Source organism: Drosophila obscura, unplaced genomic scaffold, assembly GCF_018151105.1.
Source record: "Drosophila obscura isolate BZ-5 IFL unplaced genomic scaffold, ASM1815110v1 contig_192, whole genome shotgun sequence".
Classification (NCBI taxonomy): domain Eukaryota; kingdom Metazoa; phylum Arthropoda; class Insecta; order Diptera; family Drosophilidae; genus Drosophila; species Drosophila obscura.
This window is the reverse complement of record NW_024542781.1, coordinates 5,244,654-5,259,290: the sequence shown is the minus strand read 5'-3', so window position 1 is coordinate 5,259,290 and position 14,637 is coordinate 5,244,654. Positions and strand designations below refer to the sequence as shown.

Here is a 14,637-nt window from a genome sequence, read left to right as displayed (position 1 = left end):
CGATGTCGAGCGAGCCTTAGTCCCACAAAAACGAAACTCGTGCTGTTCTCAAAAAAGTACAACAATCAACCCCCAAATACGAAATCAATGGGGGCTCTCATTGGCCGACAGTGCCAACTACTTGGTGTTGGTAATTGACAAAATATTAAATTGGAAAAAAATGGCTTAAAATGCGGTATGAACCGATTCATAGTCCAATGGATATATCTAGCGATAGCAAGATCAAAACTACTCTACGGAGTTACAGTGTGGTGGTCGGACCTAAAAAAAACCCACTGGGAAAAGTACAGCAAAATGCCGCTCTATGTATCAAAGGAGCTATCCGCACCACCTTAATTTACACTAGTCAACACGTCATTTAGGCTGTGGCCCAACATGACTTTTTATTATAGATTTCGGAGTTTACATTTTTTTAAACGAATTATGTTTTTTTTATGGTCTAGTTGTTTTTTAAGAATTTTTTTAAAATCTGGTATTTTTTAATTCAGATCCGATTTATAGCTGCATTTCTGACTTTAAAAACTCGGGAAAAGTAAAAAAAAAAAACAATTCTTGGCCAACATTTTTAGTTTTAGATAGACGTATTAATTGATAATTAATTGATTGCTCATCAGAATCTATGGATAAACGGTCAATTTGCAGCCGTTTGACCAAAATAACTCAAAAATAATTTTAGCTGAAACTAATGCTTTTTTTTCACATAACTTAAGTATCTTACATCTGGTTGCATAGAAATTTGCAGTTCTGAAAAGCTGCCCAATGCAACTATAAATCGTACCCAGAAACTTTGTGTCTGAAGCTTAACGCCTGGAATATATTAAGCCCTGCTAATCGCTCTCTCGAAGCTTGCTCTTCGTTATCTACAACTATACGCTGCTTATCACTGCAGAGCGAAGCTGCGCTCAGCGATCGAATCGGCAATGAAAAAGGGAAGCAAGACCACTTGCAATTTGGATGGCATTAAAGAACATACATATGTACATTTGAATTTTACTTCTGCGCCGTGTTCTTGTTTATTCGAAATAATTATTCGGCCGATCGGGGATAAAACCATTATCACCACAAATGACGAATGATAAAATCGTGGAAAAATCTTTTTCCAGGTGGAGGAGCATATCCTAGTCGGTCTCATAGAGAGTAAAAAAATTAGTAGAGAATAAGAAGACTGATGAATTTACATGAAAACAGAAAACGGAAGCGTGGAATCTGCATTCCGAAAAACTGGAATAGCATGGAATGCACTCAGGGACAAGTACGACAACTTAAAAAAAAACTCAACGTAAATTTGCTTACGAAGAAGATATCTCAAAATAATCCGTTCTTTTCTTAAAAACCCTTTCACTATTAAAGTTGACTTCACCTTCAAACTCAAGTTCTCTTTCCATGTTATACAGAACTCCATTGTTACTTATTTTTAATTAAATTTTGGAAAAAAAAACGCACTTCTTCTTAGGGTTGCTTAAATCAGGGTGGCTTTTTGTAAAGCCGACAAAGTTAGGTTGGAAGTTATCCCTTGCATGAGCCATTTACAAAGAGATTTTTTTTTATCTGATACTTTAACGTTGCGAATAATGTTAACCCGAAGTCGAGAAACCGGCCCTAACTCTATACAATTACCAAGATATGGCATCAGGAACCAATTCCCTTTACTTAAATTCTCTTTTGGGCTATCCTTCGCCTGTGAACTGCTACTCGGACCAGCGCCCGTACAAATTAAAACATTTTCTGTAATGTATATAGTTGTTTTTGCAAATTTGTCTCGACTCGGCGCTGCTCAAGGCATTTACGAAAATATGAATCCATGGGGCCGTGGGATCGTGGTCAGAGTCGAAGCATTGGCTAAAAGAGAATTGAAGCCCCGCGAGATCTATCTTTCTCAGGGGCATAACGAAAAACCCCGCCATAGAACAGATTTTTGGTCTCTCTTGGTATAGGTTACAATTTAGGATAAATGTTCGATTTTCGGGACTATGCTCCAAACAAAAACAACAACAAAAAAAGAGAAGGAACATTCTGAGTCATTTCTGTTGCCGCGAATCTACTTTTATACCCGTACACAGTCCGTATATACGTATGTGAAGTTATGATTTCAGTGGAATCTTTAAATATTTGATCAGCTTACATTTTTTTCCCACATCTGTCAGCTACATCTACATATGGGCATTTCTCTGAAGTCGAAATAAGTCGGATTTTCAAAATTGTTTTACTTTATATACCTCTATCCGATTTTGGGCAAATATTCGTTTTCGAGATTTTGTCAAAAAAAAATGCAAATTTCTTTTCATTTTGTGCATTGATCTCTCTTTAAAATGGTTATTATTTTAAGAAAATATGATTCGTGGTTTTTTTTTGTAATTAATTTAAGACCATATTCGCACGGGACAAAAATTCCTAGGTTAATAACAGATAGAAATAAACCGTTAGCCGAGATTGAACCATTTTTCTCCTATTTTTTTTTTTAGAAAGTTGAATAGTTAGAAATATTTTGTGGACTAACTTTTCTAAAGAGTCATCTTTTTTATAAAAGATAATAGTAATAGAAATCATTACTGAAACAAAAAAAAACGAGAAGGAACGTGTGAGTCGCTTCTGGGGACGCGACTCTACTTATACCCGTACTCAGTCAGTATATACATTTTTGAGCTTATGATTTTTTAGAATTTAAAAATTAAAAAAAAAATTTTACATTTTACATTTTTTTGCTACATCTGTTATCTACATCTACAATGTATATTCCACATCTAACAAGTAGATTGTACATGTACCATTTATATTCTACATCTCCTCCGCTAGGGGTTGCTCGCGCACTGAACGCGGCAGAGTGTGCGAGCGAGAAAGAGAATCAGTAGCGTCAGCAGCGCTGGAGAAGGAGAGGGAACCAACAGAAAATTAATTTCTTCATTCTGGCTATAATTATGATCCGATCTAGTTCATTCGGCAATCTGGTAGATATGGGCATACTGCGTTTTTAGTTTTATCGTATCTTTAAAAATGTGCCTGCCACAGATTTTCGTCCTTTGTGGGGGCGGAAGGGGGCGGGGCGAAATTTTGAAATACACTTGTAGCAGTGTGATATCACATGAGTCTGGAAACCAAATTTGGTTTCTCTAGCTCTTATAGTCTCTCAGATCTAGGCGCTCATCAAGACGGACAGACGGACAGACGGACAGACGGACGGACGGACGGACAGACGGACATGGCTATATCGACTCGGCTATTGATGCTGATCAAGAATATATATACTTTATGGGGTCGGAAACGTTTCCTTCTCTGCGTTGCACACATCCACTTTTACCACAAATCTAATATACCCCTTAACTCTTTTTTGAGTACGGGTATAAATACCGAAAAGTGAACTTTTACTTATTTGAATTCATAAGTTCCCAATCTATCAGAAAGTCGATTTGGTTCAAAGCGGAATATATTTCCTACTTTGCGTTACACACATCCACTTTGACCACAAATCTAATAAAACCCTGAACGGGTATAAAAATCCGCCATGCCTCGCAACATCTTAAGGCCATCGAAGAATTTGTTGTAAGAATTTGCGCCTTACAATTGCATTGCACAGCCTTACACAGCCGCTGCAGTGCCTAAGCATATGCGGTGTACAATGGTTACTTACAGTATTTACAATACAAGAAATTCAACTGATTTTCTTGACACAATCAATAAATCACTTACCTGCTGAAACTCCAACGAGGTGGTTCTCCTTGGACGACAGTGGTATAGTCTTTTTTATTTTATTTCTAAATGGAAAATTTTATTATATATATATCGAACCTACACATGCAAAAACAACTTGTTGTTCTGCTCTTGGGAGGGTATTACGTATAACGCACAGATTAAATCATTAGAGTACATAGTACAAACATACATACATATGTATACAAATTCTTCATTAGAATGGAAACATTCAAATATAAGAGACCTTCATAAGTTAAGTAAAAAGAAGAAGCGCTACCTTTGAAAAAAGAATAACAAAAATAAAAATTAAAATTAAAAACAAAAAACAAAAAAAAATTATTAAATTATTTGAAAGACCAAAAAAAAAAAGTCGGTTTGGTTCTCTAAGAAAATAATGGTGTAATAAGGTGAGTAAAGCCTCGTATTCGATTTTTGTACTGCCTGGCTTTATGAAAAAAATCTACATCGACGGTTGCACACATACGCAAATCTAAAAATCAAAATAAAAAGTTTTGTTGAGATTAACCCCAAGGTTTGTTATATTTGAATTAGTTAAACCAAACATACTTAACGTGTGTTGTGTCAGCCACCTGCTTTCGTGGAACGCGAAGCAATCACAATAAAATTATGTTTTCGGTCGCGGACGTACGATTAAATCATAGATAAAAATTAAAATTAACAGTTAATTGAACCATTTTTGGGTCTCTTTGCATTTTTTTTCTTCCTAATATATTGCAATAACTAGATTTGGTAGAAAGATTGCAAACATAACATATTTTTTGCATGTGAAATAATTAAATATAAAAATGTCTTTAGAAGTGAAGAAATAGACATATTTATAGTTTTCAGGCCAATCTCTCATAAAACTACTGACAACATGCTATGAAAATTTTTTTTACATTTCTTTCTAATTATACAAAAAACGAAATGGAACGCTTATGGGGACGCGACTTTACTTTTATACCCGTACTCAGTCAGTATATAAATTTGAGAGCTTATGATTTATGTAGAATTTTAAAATATTTTACATTTTAATTTTTTTGCTACATCTTTTATGTACATCTACAATGTCAATTCCACATCTAAAATTATACATACACAATTTAGATTATACATCTTCTCCGCAAAGGTTGCGCATTGCACAGGGCAGAGTGTGTGCGAGCGAGAAGGAGAATGAGTGGCGTGGTCTCGTGCTGGCGGAGGTCGGGGAAGCAACTGAAAATTAATTTCTTTATTCTGGCTATAAAATTGATCCGATCTGATTCAGGAGTGTTTTTTGTTTTTCTCGTATTTTAAACTTGTGCATGTCACATATTTTCGTACTTTGTGAGGGCGGAAGAGGGCGGGGCGAAAATTTGAATACATTTGTAACAGTGTGATATCACATGAGTCTGGAAATAAAATTTGGTTGCTCTAGCTCTTGTAGTCTCTGAGATCTAGGCAACAAACAAGACGGACGGACAGACAGACATGGCTTCATCTTCAGTCGTGAACGGTTGTGTTATTATTTTCTGCAAAACGTTTTGCTAGTTGAGACGAGAATATACACCCACAATTTAAAGCAATAATTATTTTAAACTGTTCAGTGTAAATTCAGTATAAATCCAAAATAATTCTGTGACTTTTAACCACCCAAACATTAATAAACAAAATCGAAGACAAGAAACAACGTTTCGTGGTAAACAGAACTTGTTGTTGTTCACATTTGACTCTCCGAGTACGCTGCTCTCCTGGATTAACGCTCCTCCTTCCCTGTTGGTGCCCACTCTCCACCGTGCAGTGTCAGCTGTGATCTTTGCTGTGTCGCTTTGCTTGCCTTCTCTCTCTAACGGATCTTACGTGCCCTCCTAAGCTTTCTGTCTCCTTTCATCGTCTATACGCTGCTGCTCTCCGTGACTTGACTCTCGCCTATCACTACGTCGCTTCGCTCTCACGCTCTTTAACGGAATCTACTTGTGCTCAGCTGTGCTTTGTGCATTTCGAAAGTTTTCGTTTGCTGGCATCGTCGCCGCGGTCCCGTTATTAGACTTGGACTCTCGCTTCGTCTGGCCGCTATCTCACCCACGCTATCCGTAAACAAAAACAACAACCAACCAGCAACGAAACGGCAGCGGCGAACACTGCTGCAGACCTAAACATGATGCAATTATATAAGGTGGTCTCGTCGGCAAAAGCAGTCCCTTAACAATGCTTACAGAAAAGCTTTCTCTTCAACAAGCGAGCACGCACTGAACGTTAAGGGACTAAAAAACGAACGATTCGGCAGCCGACGAGATCACCTTATATAAGTCCATCATGGACTTCGTATGCACTGTGTTCCGTTTACCGAGAGCGAAAATCGGAAGGCAATTTTCAACACTCTATGGTTTGCTTTTAATTTAACATCTGCTCCAAAATTAAAAACAATAACAAGGCATAAAGTAGCTGTTCAGGGGGTGGTGGACCCCCTGATAATTGTTCGACTCGAAAATGTTGGGGAATAGATTGATTTTTTGCGGCGAACTGTGCAGTTTAGGCGAGAGCAAAAAAGACAGTTAAGTCTAATCGAGCTGGGCTTCGACTCTGCTGCTCCATTCTGCGTTAATGATTAGCTGACGAAAGTAAACTACGAGATTTTTAATAAAGTAATGCAAATGAAAAAACGCAGGCTTATAACACCTGTCTTCACTCGTCGAGCTTTCGTGTACGTGAAAACGAATAAAACTGCCAAACCTCTGCGTATTGCAAATCAAGAGGAGTTCTTATCGCTGTAAGCCATGATTGGTGATAAGGGGATGGATAATTCTTTTCGCAGACAATAGCTCTAGAAAAATCAAACCCTAGTTAATAATATCCTTTTCATAAACTTAATTCTGTTTGTTAAATCTTTTTATGTTTATATGGTGTGTACTATCTATTTAGAAATAGGCAAAATTCGAATCTGGCCTTTCAATTTATAGTTCTAGGTCATGCAGGAACCGATTACAACAGCTAAGCTTAACCATCATGCGATTACACTACTCGACACGATTTTTCCTCAAGGAACAAAACCAACTATTTCTTAAAGCGTCAAAGGCTTAGAAATGGTTTGATGATATTTTTTTTTTCTATGGCAGAACTTTTTTCAAAGAATTTTTGAAAACTGGTATTTTTTTAAAGCTTTTTTCAGAGGTAGCGCTTGTTTTTTTCACATAACTCTAGTATCTTACGTCTGGTTGTAAAGAACCTTGCTATTTTAAAAAGATATATAAAACAGCTAGAAGTTGAGCCCAAACACTTTGTGATTTTAACTTACCGTCTGGGAAATATAAAGCATTGAAATGCAAAAATTATGATTTTCGTGCGGTATTTTTTACGAAATTTTGACTTTAAAAACTCAGGAAAAGTCGAAAAAAAATTATATCCTGTGTCCTCTATTTTTTTATGTATAGGTGCATTTGGCGTCGTTTAAGGTATCGCTCATTAAAATCCATGGAGAGACTTTGGAGCTTAAATTCGTTAACCAAACCTAAAATATGGAGAAAATGAACAAAAAATACCTTTTGGAAGGTTGCGAGACCAACTGCCCATTGGGAACAAAGGAACGCGATCAGGTACCAAATGTACAAACCTTTTTCGTTTGCTTTGTTCCCAATTGGCAGTTGGGCCCGCAACCTTCCAAAAGGTATTTTTTGTTAATTTTTTCCATATTTTAGGTTTGGTTAACGAATTTTATGTGAAAAAAACAAGTGCTACCTCTGAAAAAAGCTTTAAAAAAAATAACAGACTTAAAAAATTCTTTAAAAAAAAGTTCTGCCATAGAAAAAAAACCATAATTCTTTAAAAATTCTTTATCAGAAAAAGTCGGTTTGGATCCTTGAGGAAAAAAAATGTCAATTTTGTCGAGTAGTGTTATCAGAGTCTTAAACAGACAAAAGAAAGGTCTGAGTATCTGTTACATCAATGCACAAGGCTTGACAAAAAATATAGATGAACTTCGATTTTTATTTGTTAATTCGTCAGTAGATATTATATGTGTGTCCGAAACTTGGTTTATGTCTAGTGTATGTGTTGTGATTATAATGTTTTTCGATCGAACCGTTAGGGACATGGTGTAAGAGTGGCGATTTATGTCAGTATAAGATTAAAATCTAGGGTTTCAATTAGGCAACCGGTGCAGTTGACTTCTTGACTATTACCGTAAAAACCATAAAAAATACGTCTGACACACTAATCGGCTGCTTATATCGCCCGCACCGCAATATTAAATACAGTGATATGCTAAATGTTAGCACCGAACTGTCTCTGACATATGCTAATATAATTTTGGCGGGTGACTTCAACAGTAATATATTGAAGGAGACTCACCTCACAAACAATCTTGAGGCAATTGGTCTAGGACCTGGCAATTCATCCCAGCCCACCCTCTTCAGCAATACATGCAATACTTTACAGAACTTGTTCTTTGAAAACAACGCACAAAAAATTCTTCCTTATGACCAACATGACCTGATATTTTTAGAAAGACCTTAAGAAATGTAGTTGTGTTTCGTGCACTCTTGCATAGCAACGATTAGAAACGAGTTTTAAGTGACTAGTTATTAACCAAAGTGTGAAGATTAATGAGAAACTAACGCTTTTACTCCGAATCCACACGTTTTCGCAGAATTCAAATTTTTCTAGTAAAATATGTGTAGACATTTGGAGCAACAACAATCGCTCTTAAGACGAAGTACAGCACATATTGAAAACTATCACTCAAAAACATTTAAGTGACAAATCATTTAAAATGAAAGTGAAAGCCCTCGTCAATTATATTAGTACACTCTTGCCGAAGTGTAATCTATCACCTCGTTACAAGTCGGCCAGATCGGTTATATGGCAGCTATATGAAAAAGTACTTCAAATCATATAAAACTTAGTGGGTGGTATTGTGACCATAAAATTTGCACACAAACCAATTTTCACCTCAATATCTTTATAGCCAAAAAAGTCGCCCACATCGGTTATATGGCAGCCATATGAAATTGTTCTCAAAATCATATGAAACTTGGTTAAAGGTCTTGGAACCGTAAAATAGGTACACAATCAAAATTTTAACTCAATGGGTTTAACTTAAGAATTTATGCGAACAAAATGAAACGAAAAAAAACAACTTTGCAACCCCGGTCCCGCCGGAACTGTCGCGAGATATTACTTCGCCGGGGGAAATGCCTATAGGCTCATCTATTTTTAACTATGTCTATGGTCTTTCTTCGAGACTGTGATAGTAGCTTTAGTTTTATGTGTGTTATGTGATGCGATATCCTTAAAATGAAATCAAACGCTGTTAGCCTTGACGATATTAACCCTAAATTTGTTAAAATACTTCCACTAATAACACTACTCGACAAAATCGAACTTTTTTTTTCCTCAAGGATCCAAACCGACTTTTTCTGATAGATATGGGGCTTTAAAATTTTTTAAAGAATTATGGTTTTTTTTCTATGGCAGAACTTTTTTTTTGAAGAATTTTTGAAGTCTGGTATTTTTTTTTAAAGCTTTTTTCAGAGGTAGCGCTTGTTTTTTTCACATAACTCTAGTATCTTACGTCTGGTTGTAAAGTTTGTCTGGTTTGCTATTTTGAAAAGATAATTGAAACAGCTAGAAGTTAAGCCTAAACACTTTGTGATTTCAGCTTACCGTCTGGGAAATATAAAGCATTGAAATGCAAAAATGATGATTTTTGTGCGGTATTTTTTACGAAATTTTGACTTTAAAAACTCAGGAAAAGTCGAAAAAAAATTATATCCTGTGTCCTCTATTTTTTTAAGTATAGGTGCATTTGGCGTCGTTTAAGGTATCGCTCATTAAAATCCATGGAGAGACTTTGGAGCTTAAATTCGTTAACCAAACCTAAAATATGGAGAAAATGAACAAAAAATACCTTTTGGAAGGTTGCGAGACCAACTGCCCATTGGGAACAAAGGAACGCGATCAGGTACCAAATGTACAAACCTTTTTCGTTTGCTTTGTTCCCAATTGGCAGTTGGGCCCGCAACCTTCCAAAAGGTATTTTTTGTTAATTTTTTCCATATTTTAGGTTTGGTTAACGAATTTTATGTGAAAAAAACAAGTGCTACCTCTGAAAAAAGCTTTAAAAAAAATAACAGACTTAAAAAATTCTTTAAAAAAAAGTTCTGCCATAGAAAAAAAACCATAATTCTTTAAAAATTCTTTATCAGAAAAAGTCGGTTTGGATCCTTGAGGAAAAAAAATGTCAATTTTGTCGAGTAGTGTTATCAGAGTCTTAAACAGACAAAAGAAAGGTCTGAGTATCTGTTACATCAATGCACAAGGCTTGACAAAAAATATAGATGAACTTCGATTTTTATTTGTTAATTCGTCAGTAGATATTATATGTGTGTCCGAAACTTGGTTTATGTCTAGTGTATGTGTTGTGATTATAATGTTTTTCGATCGAACCGTTAGGGACATGGTGTAAGAGTGGCGATTTATGTCAGTATAAGATTAAAATCTAGGGTTTCAATTAGGCAACCGGTGCAGTTGACTTCTTGACTATTACCGTAAAAACCATAAAAAATACGTCTGACACACTAATCGGCTGCTTATATCGCCCGCACCGCAATATTAAATACAGTGATATGCTAAATGTTAGCACCGAACTGTCTCTGACATATGCTAATATAATTTTGGCGGGTGACTTCAACAGTAATATATTGAAGGAGACTCACCTCACAAACAATCTTGAGGCAATTGGTCTAGGACCTGGCAATTCATCCCAGCCCACCCTCTTCAGCAATACATGCAATACTTTACAGAACTTGTTCTTTGCAAACAACGCACAAAAAATTCTTCCTTATGACCAACATGACCTGATATTTTTAGAAAGACCTTAAGAAATGTAGTTGTGTTTCGTGCACTCTTGCATAGCAACGATTAGAAACGAGTTTTAAGTGACTAGTTATTAACCAAAGTGTGAAGATTAATGAGAAACTAACGCTTTTACTCCGAATCCACACGTTTTCGCAGAATTCAAATTTTTCTAGTAAAATATGTGTAGACATTTGGAGCAACAACAATCGCTCTTAAGACGAAGTACAGCACATATTGAAAAATCATTTAAAATGAAAGTGAAAGCCCTCGTCAATTATATTAGTACACTCTTGCCGAAGTGTAATCTATCACCTCGTTACAAGTCGGCCAGATCGGTTATATGGCAGCTATATGAAAAAGTACTTCAAATCATATAAAACTTAGTGGGTGGTATTGTGACCATAAAATTTGCACACAAGCCAATTTTCACCTCAATATCTTTATAACCAAAAAAGTCGCCCACATCGGTTATATGGCAGCCATATGAAATTGTTCTCAAAATCATATGAAACTTGGTTAAAGGTCTTGGAACCGTAAAATAGGTACACAATCAAAATTTTAACTCAATGGGTTTAACTTAAGAATTTATGCGAACAAAATGAAACGAAAAAAAACAACTTTGCAACCCCGGTCCCGCCGGAACTGTCGCGAGATATTACTTCGCCGGGGGGAAATGCCTATAGGCTCATCTATTTTTAACTATGTCTATGGTCTTTCTTCGAGACTGTGATAGTAGCTTTAGTTTTATGTGTGTTATGTGATGCGATATCCTTAAAATGAAATCAAACGCTGTTAGCCTTGACGATATTAACCCTAAATTTGTTAAAATACTTCCACTAATAACACTACTCGACAAAATCGAACTTTTTTTTTCCTCAAGGATCCAAACCGACTTTTTCTGATAGATATGGGGCTTTAAAATTTTTTAAAGAATTATGGTTTTTTTTCTATGGCAGAACTTTTTTTTTGAAGAATTTTTGAAGTCTGGTATTTTTTTTTAAAGCTTTTTTCAGAGGTAGCGCTTGTTTTTTTCACATAACTCTAGTATCTTACGTCTGGTTGTAAAGTTTGTCTGGTTTGCTATTTTGAAAAGATAATTGAAACAGCTAGAAGTTAAGCCTAAACACTTTGTGATTTCAGCTTACCGTCTGGGAAATATAAAGCATTGAAATGCAAAAATGATGATTTTTGTGCGGTATTTTTTACGAAATTTTTGATTTTAAAAACTCAGGAAAAGTCGAAAAAAAATTATATCCTGTGTCCTCTATTTTTTTATGTATAGGTGCATTTGGCGTCGTTTAAGGTATCGCTCATTAAAATCCATGGAGAGACTTTGGAGCTTAAATTCGTTAACCAAACCTAAAATATGGAGAAAATGAACAAAAAATACCTTTTGGAAGGTTGCGAGACCAACTGCCCATTGGGAACAAAGGAACGCGATCAGGTACCAAATGTACAAACCTTTTTCGTTTGCTTTGTTCCCAATTGGCAGTTGGGCCCGCAACCTTCCAAAAGGTATTTTTTGTTAATTTTTTCCATATTTTAGGTTTGGTTAACCAATTTTATGTGAAAAAAACAAGTGCTACCTCTGAAAAAAGCTTTAAAAAAAATAACAGACTTAAAAAATTCTTTAAAAAAAAGTTCTGCCATAGAAAAAAAACCATAATTCTTTAAAAATTCTTTATCAGAAAAAGTCGGTTTGGATCCTTGAGGAAAAAAAATGTCAATTTTGTCGAGTAGTGTTATCAGAGTCTTAAACAGACAAAAGAAAGGTCTGAGTATCTGTTACATCAATGCACAAGGCTTGACAAAAAATATAGATGAACTTCGATTTTTATTTGTTAATTCGTCAGTAGATATTATATGTGTGTCCGAAACTTGGTTTATGTCTAGTGTATGTGTTGTGATTATAATGTTTTTCGATCGAACCGTTAGGGACATGGTGTAAGAGTGGCGATTTATGTCAGTATAAGATTAAAATCTAGGGTTTCAATTAGGCAACCGGTGCAGTTGACTTCTTGACTATTACCGTAAAAACCATAAAAAATACGTCTGACACACTAATCGGCTGCTTATATCGCCCGCACCGCAATATTAAATACAGTGATATGCTAAATGTTAGCACCGAACTGTCTCTGACATATGCTAATATAATTTTGGCGGGTGACTTCAACAGTAATATATTGAAGGAGACTCACCTCACAAACAATCTTGAGGCAATTGGTCTAGGACCTGGCAATTCATCCCAGCCCACCCTCTTCAGCAATACATGCAATACTTTACAGAACTTGTTCTTTGCAAACAACGCACAAAAAATTCTTCCTTATGACCAACATGACCTGATATTTTTAGAAAGACCTTAAGAAATGTAGTTGTGTTTCGTGCACTCTTGCATAGCAACGATTAGAAACGAGTTTTAAGTGACTAGTTATTAACCAAAGTGTGAAGATTAATGAGAAACTAACGCTTTTACTCCGAATCCACACGTTTTCGCAGAATTCGAATTTTTCTAGTAAAATATGTGTAGACATTTGGAGCAACAACAATCGCTCTTAAGACGAAGTACAGCACATATTGAAAACTATCACTCAAAAACATTTAAGTGACAAATCATTTAAAATGAAAGTGAAAGCCCTCGTCAATTATATTAGTACACTCTTGCCGAAGTGTAATCTATCACCTCGTTACAAGTCGGCCAGATCGGTTATATGGCAGCTATATGAAAAAGTACTTCAAATCATATAAAACTTAGTGGGTGGTATTGTGACCATAAAATTTGCACACAAGCCAATTTTCACCTCAATATCTTTATAACCAAAAAAGTCGCCCACATCGGTTATATGGCAGCCATATGAAATTGTTCTCCAAATCATATGAAACTTGGTTAAAGGTCTTGGAACCGTAAAATAGGTACACAATCAAAATTTTAACTCAATGGGTTTAACTTAAGAATTTATGCGAACAAAATGAAACGAAAACGAGAAGGAACGTTTGAGTCGCTTCTGGGGACGCGACTCTACTTATACCCGTACTCAGTCAGCATATACATTTTTAAGCAAATAATTATTTAGAATTAAAAAAAAAAAAAATTTTACATTTTACATTTTTTTGCTACATCGGTTATCTACATCTACATATACTATTTATATTATACATCTAACATGTAGATTGTACATGTTCCATTTAGATTCTACATCTCCTCCGCTAGGGGTTGCTCGCGCACTGAACGCGGCAGAGTGTGCGAGAGAGAAAGAGATTGGTACCGGGTCGTTGGCAGGGGGATGCAGAGGAAGCAACAGAAAATTAATTTCTTCATTTTGGCTATAATTTTTATCCGATCTGATTCAGATTCGGGAATTTTGGTAGATATGGTCATTCTCTACGATACTGCATTTTTAGTTTTATCGTATCTTTAAAATTGTGCCTGCCACAGATTTTCGTCCTTTGTGGGGGCGGAAGGGGGCGGGGCGAAATTTTGAAATACACTTGTAGTAGTGTGATATCACATGAGTCTGGAAACCAAATTTGGTTACCCTAACTCTTATAGTCTCTGAGATCCAGGCGCTCAACAAGACGGACAGACGGACGGACGGACGGACGGACGGACGGACGGACAGGCAGACATGGCTATATCGACTCGGCTATTGATGCTGATCAAGAATATATATACTTTATGGGGTCGGAAACGTTTCCTTCTCTGCGTTACACACATCCACTTTTACCACAAATCTAGTATACCCCTTAACTCTTTTTTGAGTACGGGTATAAAAAACAACTTTGCAACCCCGGTCCCGCCGGAACTGTCGCGAGATATTACTTCGCCGGGGGGAAATGCCTATAGGCTCATCTATTTTTAACTATGTCTATGGTCTTTCTTCGAGACTGTGATAGTAGCTTTAGTTTTATGTGTGTTATGTGATGCGATATCCTTAAAATGAAATCAAACGCTGTTAGCCTTGACGATATTAACCCTAAATTTGTTAAAATACTTCCACTAATAACACTACTCGACAAAATCGAACTTTTTTTTTCCTCAAGGATCCAAACCGACTTTTTCTGATAGATATGGGGCTTTAAAATTTTTTAAAGAATTATGGTTTTTTTTCTATGGCAGAA

At 36.0% G+C, this 14,637-nt stretch overlaps 1 protein-coding gene across 1 annotated transcript in view; it reads right to left on the bottom strand.

Annotated features, from left to right (window-relative positions):
• Positions 1–3,573: 3,573 nt before the first annotated feature.
• The window catches only part of LOC111081630, a 22,355-nt gene continuing 11,291 nt past the window's right edge, over positions 3,574–14,637 (bottom strand). The window contains exons 7-8 of the mRNA XM_041593606.1: positions 3,685–3,749; positions 3,574–3,593 (exon numbers count right to left, since the gene is read on the bottom strand). Of these exons, the coding sequence (XP_041449540.1) occupies positions 3,574–3,593; positions 3,685–3,749 (85 nt within the window). The remainder of the gene's footprint in view (positions 3,594–3,684; positions 3,750–14,637) is intronic.